This window comes from Ictidomys tridecemlineatus, chromosome 6 (genome assembly GCF_052094955.1).
Source record: "Ictidomys tridecemlineatus isolate mIctTri1 chromosome 6, mIctTri1.hap1, whole genome shotgun sequence".
In the NCBI taxonomy this organism is placed as follows: domain Eukaryota; kingdom Metazoa; phylum Chordata; class Mammalia; order Rodentia; family Sciuridae; genus Ictidomys; species Ictidomys tridecemlineatus.
In genome coordinates this window covers 836,930-859,747 of record NC_135482.1, presented here as the reverse complement: position 1 = coordinate 859,747, position 22,818 = coordinate 836,930, and the positions used below count along the sequence as shown (strand labels likewise).

Sequence of the window (22,818 nt, the reverse complement as noted above, 5' to 3'; positions counted from 1 at the left end):
CTGGCTTGCTTCCTGTGTCCCTGTGCAGAGGTCATTTCTGGGTGGAGCGACCCAGGCCCGGACTGCCTGAGCCTGCCCTGGTGTTAGTGTCCTGACCCCAGGACCCTTGGCCCTGGGCAGACCCAGACTTGGTCCCCCAACTGCAGAGACTGAGAATCTTCCTCGATGACATTTTTTTCTGTGCTGGTCATTGCCTAGAGGCCCAGTGGGTGTGTGACACAGGCTTGATGGGTGAGTGGACGAGGCACAGACCTCTGAGGACTCTCCCCAGTCAAACTGTGGGCCTGGGAGGACCCTGCTGTCCTCCTCGGCGTGGGGGAACTTGCTGCTTCTCCAGGGGCACCCCTCGGCAGCCGGCCCCATTCCTCAGCATTTCCCGGCTGCGCAGGTGTGGTCCCTAGTGGGGTGGGGTTTCTGTGGGGAGGGCACTGTCTGGCATGGCAGTGGACCAGGTGGCTGTGGGTCCTGGTGTCTCCGAACCCTGGGGAGTGGGTGTCAAATCCAGCCCAGAGCCAGGGAGTGCTACTGCCACCTGGTGGCAGCACACACACCCTCCAGGAGCGCCTCCCTTGTCTCAGCAAGATGGCAGGGCAGCGGGGGCAGGGGGGGGGGCAGTGGGAGGCCAGGGGCCTCGTCTTTCCCACCCGTGGGTCATGCAGGGCAATGGTGAAGTCTTGAGGGAGCATGTCCCTGTGTGGTGGCAGCAGGGTCCCGCAACACCCCTCCAGCAGACCTTCCCTCTCCAGACCAGCAGGGGTTCCCGGGCTAGTCTGCGTGAGACTCGGGTGGATCCAGGGACAGAGAGGCTGAAGGTAGAGGTCAGAACAAGACATATTGGTGGTGAGGAGTGGGGTGGACTGGGGTGGGGGCTTGGACGTTGTCAGGGCGCCCGTGTGGTCAGGAGCCAAGAGCAGGAACTTGTGCCTGACGCTGGTCATCCACCCACCCAGGCCTCTCTGGGGAGGGGACAGGCTGTGGTTGGGGACCCTGGAGATGTGGGAGCAGAGCTGCAGCCAGCCATCCCAAGGCCCCCAGGGGCAGGCCTTGCTCAGCACCCAAATCTGCCCTCTGAGCCCCTTGCCTGGCCTGGCTTCTGTGCCCCAGTGTTGGGGGCACCACTGCTCCTTTATGGGGACTTTGTAAGGGGATGTCTGGCCACACCACGTGACACTGGCCCCGTGAACCTGAAGTCTACTGTGAGAACACTGCCTCACCCCCTGGCAAACCCCAAGGTGCCCCTTCCCTGGGGCAGGGCCAGCCTGTGGGATGTCCCGGGGTCCAGCCTCATGTGGGGTGGACCCCATAGCTTTCCATGGTCTGCCCTCGTCCCTGGCAGCTGCCACCGTGACATCCTTGCCCCTGCCATAGGCCTTGGCCCTATTTTAACTAGTTCCTGTGGGTCCCATGTCCCCAGGGGCCATGTTGCATCGCAGTCCCGGATCCCTGACCTCCAGAGAAGAGCAGCCAGGTGGGTGGGTGTTAACCCACTTTTCAGGGAGCAGGAGCCCCCAGTGCAGGAGAGCAAAGGGGGCCCAGGGTCCCGTGGCTGGAGGAAGGGCAGCCTGGCCAAGGCTGGAGGTCGGAGGGTGCCTGCAGACAACAGCAGCTGGCCGTGCAAAGCCAGGCCTGGGTGCCCGTCTCTGGTACATCGTCAAATGGCAACAGTACCCAGACGGTGAGAGCAGCTGGGGAGGGCAGCCAGGAGGCTCGAGAGCTGCAGGAGAACTCTGGGAGGTGGGCCCTAAGGCCTCCTGCTGGGGGACCCTGGCCTGAGGCCCAAGGTGATGCTGTGGGGCAGAGAGGCCCTCTGTCATCCCTCTGCAAGCAGGGCACCTGATGGATGGCCCTTTGTGAGCATAGAACATTGGAGAACCCACCTGCCAGCAGGTGGCCCCGGGCAGGAGGCCCCATCATGAGGGAACTCAGAAAGCGTGCTGAGGGGCTTCAGCCACATGGGATGGAAGCAGGACCCACTGGCTAATGTCACCCTTGACTGGGGACCCCCACCCTCCTATCAGCTCAGTGCCTGTGCCCGCTGCCCAGCCTCTTTCCCACAGGGAAATATGCCCCAGGTCTAGAGAGGTGGGCTGGGGCCTCTGTGCTTACAGGTGGGCACTGGACACCCATCCTGCATGGCCACTGGGTCAGTGGAGTGGGCTGGATTGCCCCCAGGAGTGCTGGCCTAAAACTCAGCGCCCACCTCTGCACTGATGGCACAGTGGGCAGCGGGCGAGCTTGGCAGGGCCTGGGAAGGCCTTCCAGGAGACAGTCTGCCAGGACACAGAGCCTTCTCCAGAGCCTGGCCCAGGGCCCCCAGCAGGACTGCTGCTCTGTGTGGCAGAGGCTGCCACATGGACCTTTCCAGGTGACACACATGCTACCCTAAATGTGCTATCCCAGTGTCATGAAAAGTGCCACTGTGACCTGAAGTGGATGACCTCAGGGTGGATACAGGCCATGGAGCCAGGGCACTGGTCTCAGGGAGCCATGTCGCTGGGCCCCTGACCCCGTCCCGGGCCAGCTCTCCAGGCTGAGGCCAAGGGGGCTCCCCCTTTCACAGGGCTGGGGGATGTAGGTACCATGTCTGCTACTATAACCGAACACCACAGACGAGGAAATTCACAAAGAACAGAGGTTTATTTGGCTCATGGTTCCGGAGGCTGGGGAGCCCAACAGCATGGGGCAGCAGCTGAGGTTTGGTGCTGGTGGCCTTTGCTGAGGGAGTCACGAGTGGAGGCTGAGCAAGTGTGCCCACAGATGACCGGTGGATCCCCAGGAGGGCTTGCCAGGGCCCCACCTCTCAATGCTGCTGCACTGGGGACCAGGTTTCCGGGGGATATAAACCACAGCAAGCGCCCCTTGTCCACACGGGTCCATCCAGCCACTGCTGACAGGACCCCTGGGTCCCGTACAGGGGCCAGCAGCTGGGGGCCTTAGGGGCTTTCCCGATGCCTGGGTCTCCCTGGGGCCCTCACCCCTGGGCCCAGTTGGACCACTGACGACCAGAGGACCTGGAAGTCCACTGCCATGGAATCTGAGGATGGGACCCAGGGTGACCCCCCACTCCCGCGCTCAGCACCAGGCTGGAAGGAAACAGGTGCGAGGGACCTGGACCGCACCGCCAGGTTTGTTGAATAGGTGAAGGGATAAATGAAGGTGTCCTGCGGTGGGGCAGGGGGGCGGCGCAGGGCGAGGTCGTGCGCACAGCGGGGCGGGCAGGGGACGGGGCGCGGAGGGGGCTCCGTAAGAAACACCAGGGTGGAGACTGCGCTTTCTCTAAAATAGCTCTGTATACACCGCCCTCGTCGGCCGGCTCCCAGGGCGCGAGCCAGCTCCGGGCCGCCGGGCACGCTCCCTCGGCCCGGTCCTCGCCTTAGTCCGGTCACGGGGTCCACGGGCTGCCAGACCGCACGCCGCCGAGAGGCACAAAGGAGGAGCCCTCCAGGACGGCGGCACAGAAGGGCCGGGAGGGCGTCAGCGAGCGGCACACCAGGCACGGCGGGGCTTCCAGGTCCGGAGCGGGCCCTGCGGGAGAGAGGGCGCTGAGGCCACGCCCACCGACCACGCCCGCCACCGCCCGAGGGCCCAAAGGCCACGCCCACACCCAAAGACCACGCCCACCCCGTGGCCCAGCCCAGCCCATGCCCTGGACTCAACGGCCACGCCCACCGCCCCCGACCTTGCCTGCCAATACGTGAGACCTGGCCTGAGAGCCTCCGCCATGGCCACGGTGCTCCACCAAGCAGCTGCCCACCAGACCTGTCCACAGCCCCAAGACCATAGCCACCTGTCCCTGAGACCTCATCTGCTAGCTCTGGCTACACCCACTGCCATGACCACGCCCACTGGCCCCTGAAACCACATCCATCAGCCTGAGGACTGCTCCATCCTCCCTGAGGCCACGCCCCTCGGGGAGGCAGTCCTGGTCTGGGGAACGCCCACTTCAGGTGGCCCTCACACCCCGAGCGGCCAGTGCCAACGGGAAAATCCAGTTCCAGCTGGCTTCCAAGCCCACCCTCCTCTCCCACCTGGACCCTCCCTACCAGCTTCCCCAGCTTTCCAAAGCCCAGGCCTCACACCAATCCAGGCCAAAGAGTGGGGGCGTCCTGTCTAAGGTGAAGGCCGTGAAGTCTAGGGGGGCCAGAAGCGAAGGCAATCCCACCAGGAGGGTAGGTTGAGGGGGCGCTGTGCCCTTGCCCCTGCCCTGGGGGACTCAGTGTCTTGGGACACTGAGCAGTTCAGGCTTCCGGAGGCACCGCAACGTTCGCACCCCCCAGAGCAGAACCCCGCAGCACCACCAGCACCTCCGGGAGGCTCTCCCGCCCTGCTGGGAGGCCAAGGGAGGAGGAGCCTGCCCACGGGGCGGGGCTCCAGGGCTCAGCTACCCCACCTCCCACCCCCAGGCCTCCTCAGGGGTCCTTCCTTCAGCTCCCAGCGTGCCTCTAGTCTCCTCCGCTGGGTGGCACTCGGGAGGACCAGTGGCTAGGCTGCTCTGGGAGAAGCCCCAGCCCCTCCTGCCCTGGGCCCTTCCCTGGGCCCAGGACCAAGATGGGAGGTGGGCCCAGGGCAGCCAGGAGATGAGGGCAGGTTGCCCCTGTCCACACCCGCGGCTAGTGGCCCTTAGTCTTTGGCTGCCTGGCCAGCCCTCCTCAGGGAAGGGGTGGGCCTATGCCCAGCCCCCTGCCCCATGTGCAGATCCATCTCAGGCCCTGGAGGCCACATCTGCAGCAGTGATCAGGCTCGACGCCAAGGGCAGGGGCCTTGTCCACCAGTGCAGCCGGGGCCTCAGCAGGCTTGCAGTGGTCTTCAGAAAATGTGTCCCACCGGACAGGGTCAGGGACCAAGGCCGGCAAGCTCCAAGAGGCAGGCACGCTTGAGCCTTCATGGGGAGGGAAGGATGGGTCCTGGGCAGACAAGGCCCCGGCAGGTGGGCTGAGGGGGCAGAGGAGCTGCTTAGATGAGGGAGGTGCCCAGGCAGTGGGCCGTATGGGATCTAGAGCAGACGTGGGCATCAAAACACAAAGCGTCCCCAGGAAGTAAAGGAAAGCTGGCAAACTGTGAGGAACCATCAGACCCCAGCAGGGCAGGGAGCAAGGAGCCCAGAAACTGCTCCTTCTGAGGCTCCGCCCACCAGGGCGGGGGCTGTGGGTCCCATGGGAAGAGCACCCCTGCAGGGGGTGATCCTCCAGCAAGAAAGTAGCCTCTGCCAAGGGCTACACCTTCAGTGAAAGGAGGCAACACCTTCCACACCTGCGCCCCTTGGCCAAGAGGAATATTCCTCTGTGCTGAGCCCCGCGGGCAATCCCCAAGTTAGCCCTCCAAGAGATTCCCAGGGCACCGGTTTGCAGAGAGATGTCTGGGGCATCCTTCCCCGGGGCCCCGTGGAGGCCAAGGCCACTCTAAGAGAGTGCAGAGAAGGCCCGCGGCTTTTTTTTTTTTTTTTTTTAAAGAAAATGAGCAATTTATAATAAAATATGAACAAGTGTCAGCAGACAGAGCCAACAGGGCTAGGGACTTCAGTTATTGGGATTACCAGACCACTAGACACAGAATATGCACACCTTCAAATACACCCTAGAAAGCACAAGCAAGAAAAAGAACTAGTATAAAAACGAATACAGTCAGGTACAATGGCATCACCCGTAATCCTAGCGGCTTGGGAGGCCAAGGCAGGAGGATAGCAAGTTTAAGGCCAGCCTCAGCAATTTACTAAGGCCCTAAGCAACTTAGCGAGACCCTGTCTCAACATAAAAAATAAAAATGACTGGGGAACAAATAAATAAAATATAATAGTAAAATAAAAGGCACCCCTGGGTTCAATCCCTGGTACAAAAAAAAAAAAATGAGTACATAATTTTGTGTGTGTGTGTGGGGGGGTGGAACCCAGGGCCTCATGAATCCCAAGCAAGTGCTGTACCACTGAGCTACACCCCAGTCCAGTAGTTTATTAAAAAGTAGAACTTCTAAAAAATGAAAACTAGATTAACTGGAATTGAAACCTCAATGGATTCATACCACTGAATTCCATGAAGAAGGAATGAGCCAGAGCCAGGCAGAGGGCATCTCAGACCACAGTGCAGGAACCCAACGGGCGGAAGGAGACAGCGCCGCACTGTTTAAAGAGCCGGGGCTGGAGGGAGTCGGTGACAGTTAATGACAGCGGGCACAGGTTAAAGGAGTCAGAGAATCCAGCTTCAACAAGGAAGACCTTCCTTATCCAGAGTGTATCAAAATGGCCCACGCGACGGGTTCTTTGATCTGTCTGCTGAAATTTTATGTTTTACTATCACCAGTTTCAAAATGGTGCTATTGGCCTATACTTTCCTCTGCAGTTGAAGACTTTTTTCACTATTTAGAATTTCAGTCTCCTGTGAGTCTTTTTTCGTGAAGCGTCGAGTCTGCGAGGCACAGTGCCACTCGCCCGTCACTATTGTACAGTGGTGTCCCACTGTGTAAAGCTTGGCAGCCAGCTTTTGGTTGTGATGCTACTTGTCAAGATCTATGCAGACTGATAAGTGCAAGTCTGGCTTATCCTCCCTCTCTCCATTTCCCCATGACAGACAGCATGAGCTCCTGTGTCTTCTGCCTACACCTGGAAGTGGGCTGCTGGGTCCTAGGGTGCAGCATGTGGAATGTGCCAGTTAACAAGCTCTGGTTTTCTTTTTCTTTTTTGGTACTGGGGATTGAACCCAGGGGTGCTTTTCCACTGAGCCACCACCTCCCCAGCCTGTTTCCCTCTTTATGTTTTATTTTGAGGCAAGGTCTTAGCTAGCTGAGTTGCTTAGGACCTCACTAAGTTGCTGCGGCTGGCCCTGAACTCCCAAGCTCCTGCCTCAGCCTCCTGAGCTACTGGAATTACAGATGTGACCACTGAGCCTGGCTCACCCTTCTAATTTTTTTTCAATAAATTTTTTTAGTTGTTGATGGGATTATTTTATTGATTTATTTATATGTGGTGCTGAGAATGGAACCCAGTGCCTCACATATGTGAGGCCAGCGCTCTACCACTGAGCCTCGACCCCAGCCCCCTAATTTTATTAATACAACTTCATCCTTCTGTTACTAGCTTGGCTGCTTAAGTTACCCTGATAACTTAAATGTCCCCTTTTGTTCTTCTCTTCAGCTGTACGTGGGCACTCCCCAGCCTCATAAGTAATTCAAAGTCATTAAAAATATAAAAGAAGCGGTCTAAGGGCCAGGGTTCCCGGCACAGGGGAAGCGCAGCAGGATGCGCCCAGGGCTTGTGCTGCGGCAGAGCCTGGCTTTGTCATCAGAGGACACAAAAGCTCCCTCGAGTGTGCAGTAACTCCCGAGGGGCTTTCTCATGAATGAGGGGGACCCCCTGGAACTCTGAGACCCGGGAGGCCCGAGGCCCCGAGGAGCTCGTGCGCGGCAGCCCAGGCAGTGGCAGCTATGGCGCGATAACACCGGTGGATGGGCCAGCGTCAAGCTGCGTGTCCACGGCAACAGGAGGGGTGGGTGGGGGGTCTTCCCTGCCTCAAGGCCATCACGTTATCTGGGTCGGGGCAAAGGTATGATTTTTTTTTTCCAGTGCTGGGGAGCAAACCCCCAAAGTAAGATTTTCTTTGCTTTGGGCTTTGTTAAATAGTAATTTTTACTTTTTTTTGTTTTGTTTATTGGTTTGTTTTATTTATTGGTTTGTTTTTATGAGGTGCTGAGGAGGGGACTCAGGGCCTGGTGCAGGCTAGGCGAGTGCTCCACCGCTGAGCCACAACCCCAGCCCTGTTAAATAGCAATTTGACCAGAGACAGAGTGCACAGCTTCCAAACCAGAGGAAGAGAGACAGCAGGGCACAGTGGCTCACACCCTGGATCCCAGCGACTCTGGAGGCTGAGGATCTCAAGTTCAAAGCCAGGCTGGGCAACTTAGCAAGACCCTGCCTCAAAACAGAAAGTGAAAAGGTTCTTTGGGCCAGAACCTCCGTCTTCCAGTAATTTGCTCAAATATAGAGCACAGGGCAGGGAGGGGCCCACACGTGTTCTCCAGGCTGGTGGGAGCATGGAGCTGTTCCCTTGTACCATGCATCTACCAGGTGATGTTGCATCTACAGGAATGGTGCTGTTCAGAAGAGCACGCCTGGAGAGTGTCCCCAGTGAAAACCTGCGAGAGCGCCTGGCATTTCCCAGCACACTGTCACCTGGCAAACAGGCAGTTCTGCAGGAGGACAGTGGTTCAGTGTGTGAACTGAGCAACTCAGTCTCTCTCAGAGCACAGACAGCTTCCTGAACCCTGTGAAGGAGAACAGTCAGGAAAGGGCAGCCAAAGAGAAAGGCCATTCACTGGAAGGCCAGCCACCCTGCCCAGAGAAGCCCTGAGAGGACCGCCGAGGAGCGCCTGCTGGGAGCTGGCCTGTGAGTTCATGCATAATGGGGCAAAGGCATAAAGGACTCTGGCCTGTAAACACGGTTTCTTAACTGAGTAGCAGTGTGGGGGCCTCTCTTCCAAAGAAATAGTCCAAGGAAAAAGTGGGTGGCTGGGGACGCGGCTCAGTGGGAGAGCACCCCCAGGCTCAACCCCACCCCCAAAGAAGGAAAGCTGGAATGAGAAGGAAACAAATCCATCCAGAATAGGCGGGAACAGAGGGCGAGGAGGCTGGACTGGGTGGGCTACAGGGCAGTCAGCTGAAGTGGAGGGTGACTGCTGGCCCCTGCCTGCTGCCCTGTCCCTCCCTGGCGCAGTCAGGTCTGTTCGGGGAGACGGTGCATAGCAGTGGCGCCGGGCGCTCTCAGGCTGCCCACTCCCCGCAGGCGGGTCTCTGCGCAGCAAGCCCACCCCCAACGCCGCCCTGGGGGCCGCCCATGCCCTGGTGTGGGCCGGCGGCCTGGTGACCGCTGGTCAGCACCCAGGGCTCCCTCTGACTGCAGAGGTGTCGGACTCCTTGCACACCTAGGGGCAGACACAGAAAGCTCAGGGAATGCGCAGAGTCTCTCAAGAGAACAAGGGGCTTGGAGGGTGGTCACTGTGTGAACGGCAGAGAACAACGGACACAGGCACTCGCAGAGACGACACACGTGCCGTAGCAACCAGACCAGGTGTGATGACACGCACATGCCCTCCAAGGAGCGTGCAGCGCAGTCACAAGTCCAAGGTAGTGGGAATGCCCGAGGCTCGAGGAGGGGAAGGCAGATCCGTAATCATCAATTTCCCCAAGTTGGCCTATGGATTCAATGTGATTCCCACCGATCCCTCCGCAGGGCTTTCTGTGACACCTCATAAGACAGTTGTGACATGTGTCAAGAAGAGAGTACAACCAGAGGGACCCTCCCCTGCAGATATAAGGTGCGGCAGCTGGGCAGCGTGGCCCTGCACGGGGACAAGGGCTCCAGGCCCAGCTGTGCACCCAGGCGGGACATCAGCCCATCAGAGGAAGGTTGTCCCACAAGTGCCTGAAAAGGCAGTTGCCTGTGTCGATGTAGAGCTTGATCCGTACCTCACACTGTGCACACAGACCAACTTCAGATGGGCTAAAGGTGTTCATCGAAAAACGGAACTTGAAGCTCTAGTAATTAATACAGGAGAGTAGTATTTTAAACTCTGACCTAAGGAAAGATTTCCTAAAACCAAGATAGCACTGAAAGAAAAAGACCGATAATTTGGCCACACGAAAATGAACAACTTTTGCTGACCAAAGGGCATCTTTTAAAAAACTGAGAACAAATTGCTAACTGGGAGAAGCCATCCAAAACAGTGTCTTTGAGCACAACTCACCCCCAGGAGAAAAGGCAATGGTAGGAACTGACATTTCACAGAAGGAAGCTACACCACCAACAAAGCACACCAAGAAACCCAGCTGTCAATCAAGGGTGTGTGAGACATTAGCACAGTCAAAACCGAAACCCGCCACCCCTCCAGTCCACTTGCTGACAGCACCTGGTGACCCACTTCTGTGGGTCCAGGAGACCTCTTACAAGCTTCCGGTTGTCTCCTTAACTGAAGCATCTGCAGATCCCATGAGCTAGCAGTTCCATCAGGAAATACACTCACAAGACACTTGCTCGTGGCCATGGGGCATAAGAATGTTCACAAAAGCGCTGCCCGCCAAAGCAAAGCCTGCTACAGCCTCAACGCAGCCACGGGCGAGCAGGTCCAAGAGCTGCAGAATCCCCACAGGGACTGCAGCCACAGGGGCCAGTCTCAGCGATATGACGTCTGTGGGAATGTCCCGTTCCCCCCATGGGGCCCTACAATACCTCCTTAACAAGTAAGAATGGCTGCAGTCCACAGTCTGTTAAAAGAGAGCACATAGGCTCAATAACGAGAATCAGAAAGGGACGCACAGGCAGGACTGGCGGGCGTAGGAATGGCGGCTCAGTGCTGGGAAGTCCTGCTCCACTGCCAGGCCTTGCTCACACCAAGGGTGCCCGGAGAAGCAAAGCAGGAGGGCGTGATGGGCGGAGGTCGCTGCGGCAGCAGCTCATTACTTGATCACAGTGACTGAGATGAAAAACCGCCCAGCAAGAACACGAGAGTGGGGGATGTGGCTCAAGCGGCAGCACGCTCGCCTGGCATGCGTGCGGCCCAGGTTCCATCCTCAGTACCACATACAAAGAAAGATGTTGTATCCGCCGAAAACTAAAAAATAAATATTAAAAAAATTCTCTCTCCCTCTCTCTCTCTCACTCTCTCAAAAAAAAGTCTTAAAAAAAAAAAAAGAACAGAGAGTGTTTCATGAACTGAGAACTACCATCAGCCACAGCTTGTGCACCTGAGGCCCCCCAGAGTCAGAGAGGAATGAATGGACGAATCAGATAGAGTCCTGGCCAGGTGATTAAGTAAGGAAAAAAGGTACGACGATGATAAGGGTAAAGGCAATTCATGAGATGATATAATCGCTTATGTGACAAATCCAAGGGAATATTAATCCATAAAATTGACAAAAATGTCCAGTGAGATGACTGGATTTAAAAAATCAATCCATTTCTATAAACCAGCTGTATTTGTAGATATAATAAAATTTTGAGAAGAGGGAACATTTACAATAGAGGAAAAAGAAGAATAAATCTACCCAAAAGAGAGCAAGAGTATTACAAAGAGAACTACAGGGGTTTATTGAAAACTCTGAGGGATCAACAAATGGGGAGCCACCCAGTGTTCACAGACTGGAAGACTCGAGGCCGGAAGGACTCGGCCCTTCCCAAATTAATACCCAGTGAGAGCCTCAGCCGTCTCACTGCTGGTGCTCCTCTGTGCACTCCGTCTAGAGCGCAAGGAGCTCGGGGCCTGTCCAGGGAGGAGGAGGCTGGGACCTGCCTGGGGGATGCAGGCCCAGGGCAGAGCAGACCCACGCAGCAGGCCAAGTGGACGCACACCAGTCACGGGGGGATGTGTGCCCAAGAGCGGGGAGAGGCTTTCCCACAGGGGCCGGTCGGCACCCACAAAAATCACCTAGACCACAAGCCAGTTCCAGGAGATCTAGGGGTAAAAGGCAGCAGCAATCTGCTGAAAGACTCCTCTGGAAGTCACCTCCATGACCCTGGAGCAAGGACTCCAATCAATGTGCCAAGAAATCACCTGACTTAGGAAGTTGATGCTTGCATCAAAGGACACCCCGAAGGAGTGCAAAGACAGGACACGGGGGGAAGAAGGTCTCTGCAATCAAAGTCAGATGAGAGGAAACTGCACACGAAGAGAAAGACCAGCACTCATGGAGCAGTGGACGGGCACATTCCAGTGCAGGAAACCTACATGGTCACCAAGTGTCTGAAAGAGCGATTTGCATTCCATTTGTGAGTAGGAAGACACAGAGTCCCACTGTACACCACAGAGAGGCCCGTGCTGAGGTGTCGGGAGCAGTGGCCGCTGCAGTGGTGGTCAGAGTGCAGACCAGCCACTCCCTGGGCTGCTTGCAGCACCCAGGGAAGGGGTTGGCCGTGTCCCCAAAATTCACGTCCATCTGGAACCTGTGGAGGTGACCTTATCTAGGAACAGAATCTTTGCCAATGTAATCAGTGAATGACGTCATGCTGGAGCAGGTAGGCCTAACTGCTGTCCTTGTGAGGGATTCTGAACGTACAGGCACAGGGGCAGTGTGCCTGGGGACAGACCTAAGGGGGTGATGCAGCCAGCAGCCCTGAGAGCTGGAGGAGGCAGGAGGGAGCCTCCCTGGAGCCCCCACAGTCCTGCCGACACTCTGGAGTGTCTGTTGTTCTCAGGCTGTGGTACGTTAGGCAGTTCACACACCCAGCTAAGGTGCAGCTGTCCGTCTACTGACCTTTCCCCCAGGCCCGTGGAGGCCCCTTAGTCTTCCTGGAGACACTTTCTTAATAATGTAAGCCTGGAAGTCACCCGCACTGGGATGCCAGGCACCAGGCAGTAGGACAGACAGGCCTGGTGACAGGTAGGACCAGGGGCTGGCAGTGTCCTCCAGGGGCACTGCCGGCCCTGCAGAGGTATGGTGCTGCTCCTGCCTGGAGCCCCCTCGGGCAATCCGTGCATCCGCATGTCCAGCAGACCTGCTGAGAGCCAGGCATATCCCAGGCACTGGGGATACAGAGGAGGAGACAGAGCGGCAGTCCTGCCCAGAGCTTCCCACCTAAGGGAGACTGGCATGGCCAGGAGGGCTGCTGGGAGGGACCAGGTACAGTCAGACAGACAGATTGACCATGGAGGGGACAGCCAGTGGGAGGGGAGTGCACCAGGCAGAACAGGTGGGGGCTGGCTGGCCCTGGGTCTCATGGCTACACTCGGGGCAGCACTGGCGTGCAGATACAGTCCAGCCACACTGCCCCATCTCAGGCACGACTTGGCTCCATCAGAACCTTCAAGAAAGCAAGGCCAGAGCCTGGTGGTCCGCTGCTTTGGGAAGCTGCTGGTCTAGTGACATTTCCTTTGCCTGGCTCTGTTCAGACACTCTGGCACAAACCCATCTGCACTACATCCAGAGAGACAGGGCACCGCCCACCGAGGCCCAGGGCGGGGTCACACTGGAATTGCTGCTCCCGGCACTGTCTCCACCAGAGACCCCATGCTGGGTGCCAGTTGCCCCCAATCCCGCTCCCAAGCTCATGCTGATGCCCCAGTTCCATCCCTTCAAGACACAGCCGCTGCAATCCCCAAACAAGCACAGGTGACCTGGGGGCACAGTCCTCAGCGCGCATCTCACCTGCTGTGGCGGGAGGCGTTGGGGACAGCGAGGTCTGCACCGACTTCGCGCTCTGCGGCGCGGGCGCCAGGGGGCGCACGCTCAGCGAGCTCGCATCCAGGAGTTCGGCGGGCTGCGCTTTGGAGAAGGTGCTCTTGGGGGCCTTACTGTCCGCGCGCGGGCAGGCGCAGGCGGGCAGCGCGAGCTTCCCGCCCGCCTCGGCGTGCGCCGGCCTCGCTCTGCAGCTTCGCTCTGCCGGCCGCTGCGGGGGCGCGGGCAGCGGGGAGCAGAGCGCCTTCGCGTCTTCCCGCTTCCAGTCCTGCACAGCCCCGCGCGGCGCGCCGCCCACCAGGCCCGGCACGGCCGAGGGGCACCGCACTTTGAGTAGCTGAGCGTCACAGAGGGAAGCCGGGAAATTGAAGTTGGTAATGGGCGGCATTTGCCTCTTGGCCTTTTTCATGCCGATGCCCTCCACGCAGAGGTCGGATCCGTTGAAGGGCGGCAGCTCCACCACGGGCTGGGGAGAGGATGCGGGAGCGAGGGTGGGCCGGCACACCTGACTCTGGGTGATGTGGACCCCAGGTGGCTCTTGGGACCTGCAGGCCAGGGGGGGGGGCTCTGACCCCGCTCCCAGGGACCAGAGATGCCCTTCTCTCCCAGTCCTGCCTCGGTGGTGAGGCCTCAGCCAGGCACCTGGTCCCTCCTTCAGAGTGAGTCTCGGCCACAGGGCCTGACCCAAGGTGCAGAGGCCCAGAGGTAAAGGCCCCAGATAGCCCTGCTGTCCAGCCTGCTGGAGAGTTCTCTAGGGAGGAGGCCCAGCAGGCCCTGGAAAATACAGCCTGGGGTCTAGGGGAGCCCAGGGAGTTCTAGCCAGGACCCAGCCGTGGCCACAGAGTCAGGATGGGGGCTGAGCACCAGGGGGAGCAAAGTCAGACTTCAGAGGTCCTGGGACAAGGTGGCCAGGGGTGCCCAGACCTCCCGGGGTCTGGAGTGAGCTCTTGGCTCACTGCGGAGAAGACTGAAGGCAGGGGAGCAGGGCAGGCCCAGCGCTTAGAGCACACCAGGACCAGGCTCACCAGACCTGGGCTCTGGACCTGTGTCCTCCAAGATCCAGCAGGGCTGGTGGCCTGTGGCTCTGTCCAGCTGCTTCCAGGAACAGGAAGTGGAGGTGGCTGTAGCTTGGGACCCAAACCCATCCCATGGACCGGTGCTTGCAGCCAAAGTGGGCAGCTGCTCTCTCACCTGTCTCCACAGAAGCTCAAAGTTGCCGATGTCACAGTTGCGGTCGACCTTGCGGTCCACCACCACCTTGATGGTGTCCTCCTGTACCTGGGCACAGAGCTGGGCTGTGACAGGGGTGGATGGGTGCATGGTGGGACTAGAATTGATCTCGATCAGCCAGGGCTTGAAGTCCCGCCCGAGGATGAAGTCCGCGCCATAGAGTTCGAAGCTGTTCTTGCGGGCCTCCACGTGGTCCTGAGCCACCTTCATGGCGTTGGTGATGGCCCTCTTCATGGAGGGGTAGATGACGCTGCCCCACATGGCCCCACGGCCCCGCTTCTGCAGGTACTCCTGGAACCTGGAGCTGGACCACATGTTGTGGCCAGGCAGCAGTGGGCTGCGCCCCTGGTCATTCCTGAGCCGCTTCTGGATGGAGTGGTTACACAGGTGGATGGCACTGCAGGGCAAGGTGCTGTGAGGCCTGATGCCATCCTCCGTCGCCCGCCCAGGTGGCTCAGGCCTTGCTGTGCCCAGGTGGTGGCAGGAGGGGCCCATGCTAGTGGGCTGGGTTCTTCAGGCTCTGCCCCCTGGGGCCACGGGGATTGTGCGGAGGCAATGCAGAAGCCCAAGGGACTGTCACGACCTCCCCAAGACTGTTTCCCTTCTGCACGTTGGCAGGGACACTGGCCCTTGAAGGGCTGATCTGGTGAGACAGATCCTGTGACATCTTAGTTATACTCTTATCTGGCTCTAAATGGATTCAAAGTAAACACCAGCTTTTGGGAGACTACCAAGTGCGACATGGGGGACGGAGGACATGTTTGTTTGAACTGTAGCTGTGTCGGGCCAGCACCCTGGGCTGGGAATTCCAACCTGCTCTGGGGGCGGGATCTGCTCTCACAGCCACACGTGAGCACTACCATGTGAGGCAGAGGGAGAGGAAAGAGGTCCGAGCTTCTGGAAGCTAGAGAGCCGTGGGGCCAGGCCCTGGCCTACGGGCCCTGCCTGCCTGCCACTCGGGTCTGTGCACAGGCGGCCACAGCCACGCAGGCAGACTCTGGAATCCTGTCGGTCCAGGCGGAGCAGGCTCAGCGAGGGTGTGGGACCTGCCAGGCAGGCGCTCATGGCTTGGTGAGGCATCGTGGGGCAGGCGTGGGGCTGGCGGGGGCTCCCTGGGGTTCTGTGCACAGAGAGTTCCCAGATCCCCTCCCTCTGGACCCCCTTGTTCTGGACAATTAGCCAGCAGCCCTACCCCAGGTGTGACCTAACAGGTGGGACTTGGGTGTGCCCCCCCCATCGGGGTAGAGTTCACCCCAGCAAGGTCTCTGTTGGGCCACTCACAAAACTGCAAGAGGAAGCCTTGGTTCGGGCAGAGGCTGGGGGATGCTCGTGTGGATGGCACCATGCCTTAGGAGTCACAGACAGGCCCTCACTGTCCTGTCCGGGCTGGTACCTGCTGAGGTGGGGTTCACCACCCGGGCACCCTGTTCCCGGATGTCTGAGCCTTTGCCTGGTGCCCCAGTGCTTTGGTGGTGGAAGGTGACCGTGAGTGTGCGGAGCCGTCGGCAGCTGGGGCACCTGCCCACACCCACCCCAGTGCTTCACACTGTGGGCATGACGGCCCTCCACTGACCTGTCCAGATTGTCCAGGGAGAAGCGCTGTGTGGAAAACCGCAGGTAGCTCTCCTTGTAGAACCAGATGGTCAGGGGGTTCCAGTCTGTGACGAGGAACCACTGCCTGATGTCGAACTTGGTGTCATAGATGAGCATGGGCGTCTCGATGTACTTCTGCACCACCCACTTGTTGTCCTTGGTGGGCAGTTCCTCAGCCGCCAGCTCCAGGATGTCCTCCACCCGGTCCATGCACACTATGTCTGCAAGAGGCCACAGCTCAGGCCTGGCACGGCCTCTATGGTCCCAGCTCAGCTCCAGTGCCCACCTGGCCTTGGGTCCAGGACCAGGAGACAGCACGGCCAGCTGGGCAGGGCAGCTTCTCCCTCAGTGCAGGAAGCCACAGTTAGTGCCCAGCTCACCCACTGCAGGGCCACCATCCACACTCCAGAGAGGGGGATGCAGAGATCCAGGAGGGACATGGCAGGGGCAGTGGGGCCTTCGAGGGCTGGACGGTCAGGACACTAATGGTGCCCTGATGGACGTGGTGCGCGTGGGAGGTGGAGTCCCTGAGTTCTCTCTCTGTGCCGTGGCAGGTCTGCGGTTCCCCATCACCCCCTGAGGCCAGGTGACTTGCAGTGGCTGGGACATGTGGGCAGAGGGCAGGCCTCACTGTGTGCTGGCGTCCCTGCCTTTCTCTGCTTTTCTCTGCCGTGACAACTCTGAAGCCTGAGGGAGTGGGGTCCCCAGGTAGGGGACTTGATGGGCACAGCGCCTGGTGGTCTTCCCAGGCCAGCCACAATGACCACAAGCCTGAGTGACAACGTTTTGCTGAGGGCCACTGAGATTTGGGGCTGCCTGTTTCCTGACACCAGGGGTCTATCCTGGGTCTATCCTGACTGACACAGGGTGGAGGGACGCTCTGTCCACAGAACTCCAGAGGCAGGAGGGAGAGCTCCTCACAGGGCACGAGACGGGTCCCTTCAGTTCCAGGGAGTGGAGACCCTGCCTGACACCAGAGCTCAGGACATGGCACCCAACTCCTGAAGTCACTGAGCCCAGCACCTGGGCAGGAGAGAGCACAGCCAGGGACCCGCAGAGAGGAGTGCTGTGCTCTGGCTGTAGACAGGGGTCAAGGTGCCCAGGCAGTGGGAGGAAGGTCTGGCTGGCTGGACGGGCAGAGTACAGGGCAGGGGTGGGCAGAAGAGCAGAAAGAAGTCTGCAGGACACGGGGTGTGGACCACCTGCCAGGCAAGAGGAGGCTCAGGACGGAAGGCAACAAAACCACACATTAATGCATGTTTTAAGATCACAAAAATCAACAAACCACTCAAAATAACTCAGGATGCAAATGGAATATCCAAACTAAAAGTAAAGCTGACTCGGACACCCAGGAAGAAGAGGACATTCTGAATCACAGACAAGAGGGTGCCGCGAAGGCTGTCCACAGAGGGGATCTCGCAGCACTGGGGACAAGTGAGCTCAGCACTCAAGTCAGAGATAAGGGGGACATGCCCAACAGGAAAACTGGAAAACGCCACCAAAGGTTGATTGAAAACACGGGTAAAATGAGAAAACCACATTGAGTTCTACCGAAACACACAGAAACACTCACTCCATTAGGAAAAAATCAGAATATAATAATGGCTGTAATTTGAGAAAATGAAGTAAAAAACCTGAATAGGCAGTAACCACAAGCACAGACAAAATCTAAGCAGTGTTAGGGCTCTGCTCTGAGAGAGAAGCTGGTTTTTATTTTAGTTAATTAATGTGTCTAGTTTTCAGCACTGGGGATGAACTCAGGGGTGCTTTACCCCTGAGCTACACTGGCAGTCATTTTTATTTTTTATTTTGAGACAGGGTCTCACTAAATTACTGAGGGCCTCACTAAATTGTGAGGATGGCCTTGAACTTGTGATCTTCCTGCCTCAGCCTCCTGAGTTGCTGGGATTCTAGGTGTGGCCACCACACCCAGCAAGAGTCTGAGTTTTAGGGATGAGTTTGCTAGTGAATTAAGGTGTAGGAATCGCTCTCCCTGAGATGAACGTCCACCCTCTGTTTCAAAGGCTGGTGTAAGCCTGTCACTAAGCTCAACCAAGGTCATAGAGAAGGACGACCACAAACCAGTCTAACCTGGGAATGCAGACCTGAACATGGCACTGAGACGGGATTGTGCGTCCTCCTCCTCCACCAGGCACCTGTGAGTCCTGAGCCCCCAGTGACCGCCACCCCAGCTCCCCACCTCCCCACAGGGCCACAAGCTGGAGACCACGGCTCGCTCCCGACACCCCCTGGGTGGATGTCAACAAGGGTGGCTCGTGCCCATGGAGCACCCGTTCCCGGGGAACTCACCTCGGCCCCGGGACTTGGCTGCAGGTTTGATGATCCAGATGTTCCGGAGCCCGTCGATCTCTGTCTGGGGGTTCACAGAAGTGATCTTATTCAGCAGAGCCTGGCACTGCGAAAAGTAATTCCTTGAACTGGAGATGAAAGCATCGCCACTACAAAGCAAGATGCGGAAAGCGCGTGAGGCTGCAAAGCTGGCCATGCCCAGTGCGCGTGGGTCTAGGACCGGCTGGGGCAGGCCAGGGTGTCCTTCCAACCAGAGCACAGCCGGGGACCCGGGCCTGCCAGAGTGCTCCTGGACAGGGAGGTCAAGAAGTGGGGACCCACCTTGTGGATCTGGCTGCATGTGTACCCAGGATACCAGGCCTGGGGCCACATGGGAACCACTGGAGGTCCCTATGCAGAGGCTTTATCTGCATGCACCGCGTCCGATGGTCCCCCGTAAGAAATGGACATGCCATGCAGACCTTCCAGTCCACACCAGTGACCAGTGACCACCCTGTGAGTCCACTGCTGCCCAGACCCCAAGATATTGTTGGTGGTTTTGCAGAGCCAGGCAGCAGTGGCCTGACCCAGGAGGCCCCAGGAGGCCCCAGGATCTTGTGGCACTAAGGCCAGTGGAGCTGCCGAGCAGCTCAGTCTGCAGAACCCTCTGCACCTGGAGAGGCTCCCATGCAGCACCTCAGCAGCCCGTGGCATGGGACCCTCTGCGGGTGGCAGCCCAGCAGCTCAGGAGGAAGTACCAGGCCACTCTTCCTGCACAGGGCCCAGCACACTGGCCATGACCCAGGCTGAGGGGCATCTGTGTTCTGTTGCCCTGCTGGGAGGGAGGGCAGCACCCAGGAGAAAGTGAAGCGTGGGGGACCCTGGCCATGTGGGCGGCCACCATTGTGGAGCCGCAGTTGGGGGGCCAAGAGAACATGAGCCCCAGCAGTGACTGCCTGCTGGGGACAGGGAGCAGGGGACAGAGTGAGGGCCCTGCCTTGCTGGCTGAGTAGCAGACAGGGCCCCACTCCCCGGAGAGCCCTCTCGGGTGGTAGAGCAGGAGGGCCTCGAGGTTCAGCCAGCAGGTGCAGCCCCTGCCCAGAAAGCTGTGGCCTGAGCTGGCCCCAGACCTGCCGTGAGGTGGCTCCTGGCCACAGGCTGCCCCATGGCTTTGGCCTGGGGGGGTTGAGCAGTGGCCGCCCCAGGGGAAGGAGTCTCCCAGCCTCTCCCAGGACGCGGCGCCCAGGTCTGGAAGGACCCCTCCTCTAGGAGCTGCCCCGCCTGGGTCTGCTGTGGAGGGGAGCTGGGAGGCCACAGCTCTGAGAGCCAGAGCCCAGCCGGGCTTCAGGAGGCACGACAGGCCAGGTCTGGACCCTGCCGCTCAGGAGAACAGAGGGAGTCACTCCCACCCGACAGGAGACAGGGTGGTGAGCCGGCCAGGCTCACTGGGTCCCGGTGCGTGGGGACCCCAGGAGCCTTGGCCCGTAAGGACACGTGCACCTGAGGCTCCCTGCCGGCCTCTCCAGAGCAGCCCAGACCAGACTCCACTGCCCACCCTCCTGACCAGACGCAGGGGGCCTCCGTGACCCCTGGGACCTTCCTTTTTATTGAGGTCTAAGAAAATGTGGTCAAGTGCATGACCCCCTACCCCAAAAGGGGAGTGCTCCACACCCAACTGCCACGAGGGAGGAGGACGAGACGCTGCTCCTCAGCAGGTTCCCTAGGACTCCGCCCCGTGGACAGCAGCCACTTGCGTTCTGACTTTCTACCGCCTGGACGGCTTTGCCTTGAACTGACACCTGGAACCACACACGCACCCTGATGGCCTCTGGGGACAGGCTGCGAGGCTCGGCTGGCCGCCGCGCCACGGGCAGCAGAGCCAGCACCAGGTCTGGGCTCTCGGAACAAGGCCTTTCTGAGCACACACGTCCACCCTCGTGGGTGAAGCCTCGGGTGCCTGGTTGGACACGGGTGTGCAGGTGCCTGGGTTTGTGGGAACCGTGGGAGTTGCAGGGGCCCACACGTGTGGGGTGGGTGGCCTCCGGAGCCAGGGAGCCGCTCTCCCCTCGAGCGCTCCTGTCTGGGGGCATCTGGAAGCCTTCTCTTGTGGACTCCTGAACGTTTCCCTCGGACGCCTCTTCCTGACCCACAGCAGTCCTCAGAGTGACTAGGGGAGGCCTCACCGGACCCATGGGCTGTCACGGTCCTCCAGGACACTGCATGGCTCGCCTTTCCATTCCGTCCATAGTGCTCCAGTCGGCTGGTCACACTGCGACCAAGAGACCCGACAAGAACAAGAGGAGGGAAAGCTTATGTGGGGGCTCGTGGTTTAGAGGTTCAGTCCTGGGGATGAGGCAGCACCCCATGGGCATGGAGGAGGAGAGCAGCTCAGGGCACGGCACCAGGAACAAAGTGTAAACCCCACGGGCCACCCCCGTGACCCAGCAGTCACCACCAGCTGAGCCCTGCCGGTGGGTGAACCCACTGACCAGGTGACAGCTCTCATAACCCAGTCACTTCACCTCTGAACCTTCTTGCCTTGCCTCATGGGCTCCAGGGATGCCGCGTAGTGAACCCCAACGCAGCGCTTTCTGAGAAACGAACAGCTCGTAACGCCCACAGCACGCACGGCATGGGTCTTCTCATCCTGGTGGACTGTGGAAATCTTCCCTTGGGGGCTGGAGGTCGCCCCAGTGTTGGTTTCTTAACTCTCTCACATCCTGTCTCAAGTTCCTCTTTGTGTGTCTGTGAAGCAGGATTCCATGTGCTGCCGTGGCCCCAGCGCTGTCCACTGAGGGGCCTGGCCTCGGGTTACATGGCCCATTGAATGAGTTCCTGGGGTCTCGGTCCTGCCGCGCTGGATGGATCTTCTATTCTATCCCAATATACCTTATTACTACAGACTCAGTCTTGAAATTGGAGCATGAGATCCCCTGATTTTGTTTTTCTTGATCGAGCCTTTCTTGTCTTAAATTAATATTATATTGCTGTATAAATTTTAGAGTCACTTTAATTTCTCTTGCCTCCAAAGAAATCCCTGCCCAGATTTCAGTTGGGATTCTGTTGACCTTTGGGTTGGTCTGGAGGAACAAACCACACCAGTAAGTCTCCTGATTTGTGAGCACATTTTTACACGCTCATACACATATATTAGGCACCTGACACCTCTGAGCTTATTACTTTCAGTTTAGGGACTTGAATGAGTTTTGCTACATTTATTTCTAGATCTCTGTTGTTGCTTTTTATTGTATACTGTGATTTTAAATATTAGTCTTACCATCTCTGCTAGCACATGGAAATAGAATGACTTTGTATTAATCTTGAGTCCGGAGACCTTGTTAAATTCACTTAATTCTAATATTTTTAAATTTCTTAAAATTTTCTATGTGCACCATCACACCATCTACAAATAACGAGCTTCTCCACCTGTGCTCTTTGTCTCCCAACTGCTGGACACGCCAGCCTGCTGATCAGAGGACTGCTGTGAGCATCTGCGGACCATTCTGATTTCAGGACCATGCTTCAGTGTATCCCACTAAGAAGCATCAGCTGTGGGATTGTTACAAACCACCCATCCACAAGCTTTTCTCTTCCTGGTTTGCTGAAAACTTGAACATGGACAGGGATAAATTGTATCATTTTTGTGTATGTTGAAACCATCACTTTATCTCTTCTGCAAAGGTGACAGAATTTGCTGGTCACTTTTTTCCTTTTTTGGTACGGGGGTGAGCCCAGGGGTGCTCTACCACTGAGCCACATTCCCAGCCCTTGTAATTTCATTTTGTTCTCACTCAGGGCTCACCAGTCTCCAAGGCTGGCCTTGCTCTGCATTCTTCTGCCCCAGCCTCCTGGCCGCTGGGATCACACCTGGCTGCCATGGGTCACTTTTAAATGGGTTTCTGGGTTCCCAAATGTGCAGCTTTCACACCTGTCTTCTGAGGTTGCTGTCTGGCTTAGCCCTTTCTCCAGAGCCCATGCCTCCATGGCGTTCACGTGGGGCATGGTCCCTGCACCTGCCTGGTGGGCGCTTTGACCGTCAGGCTTCACTTCTGGCTCTGACCAGATGCAGCCACACCAGCCTCCTGGCTGCTGCTTCCCCGAGCGTCTTCTCTTGGTTTCATTCTGAGTGTCCCACAGTCACATGTAAAAGGGGTCTCCCATGAACCTAGTTGAGCCTTTGGGGTTTTTCTAAAGGATTACTCTGGAAGTCTTTGTCTTCAGGGTACTTGCTGCATTTAGTGGAACGGGGTGATTTTGTTTCTTCGTTTCTAATCTGAATTATGCCCGTGTTATGTATAACAGGCATATGTTTGTAGGCTACATAAAGACGAGCCAACACGTTACTTACACACAGCATGCATTTTAACACGGACTCACCGATGTGAATATATTCAAAGGGCTCCATGATTCTTATGTGCTTGGAAACTGGTAAGATGTTAAAAATCAAGAACCTATGTTCAAATTATGACTCAATAAGTATATTTTTAAACTTAGGCTGAAATAGAAGAAGTGGGCATATGATCACCAAGGTGTATGTGGACTCCCGGAGAGCC

The 22,818-nt window shown here is 57.9% G+C and overlaps 1 protein-coding gene across 3 annotated transcripts in view; it reads right to left on the bottom strand.

Moving 5' to 3' along the window:
- Positions 1–2,618: 2,618 nt before the first annotated feature.
- The window catches only part of Ttll8 (tubulin tyrosine ligase like 8), a 46,587-nt gene continuing 26,387 nt past the window's right edge, over positions 2,619–22,818 (bottom strand). For all 3 annotated transcript variants that reach the window (XM_078052318.1, XM_078052319.1, XM_078052320.1), the window contains 5 exons: positions 18,287–18,435; positions 15,957–16,197; positions 14,345–14,780; positions 13,124–13,619; positions 2,619–3,525 (listed from right to left, as the gene is read on the bottom strand). In XM_078052318.1, the coding sequence (XP_077908444.1) occupies positions 3,383–3,525; positions 13,124–13,619; positions 14,345–14,780; positions 15,957–16,197; positions 18,287–18,435 (1,465 nt within the window). In that variant the 3' untranslated portion in view covers positions 2,619–3,382. The remainder of the gene's footprint in view (positions 3,526–13,123; positions 13,620–14,344; positions 14,781–15,956; positions 16,198–18,286; positions 18,436–22,818) is intronic.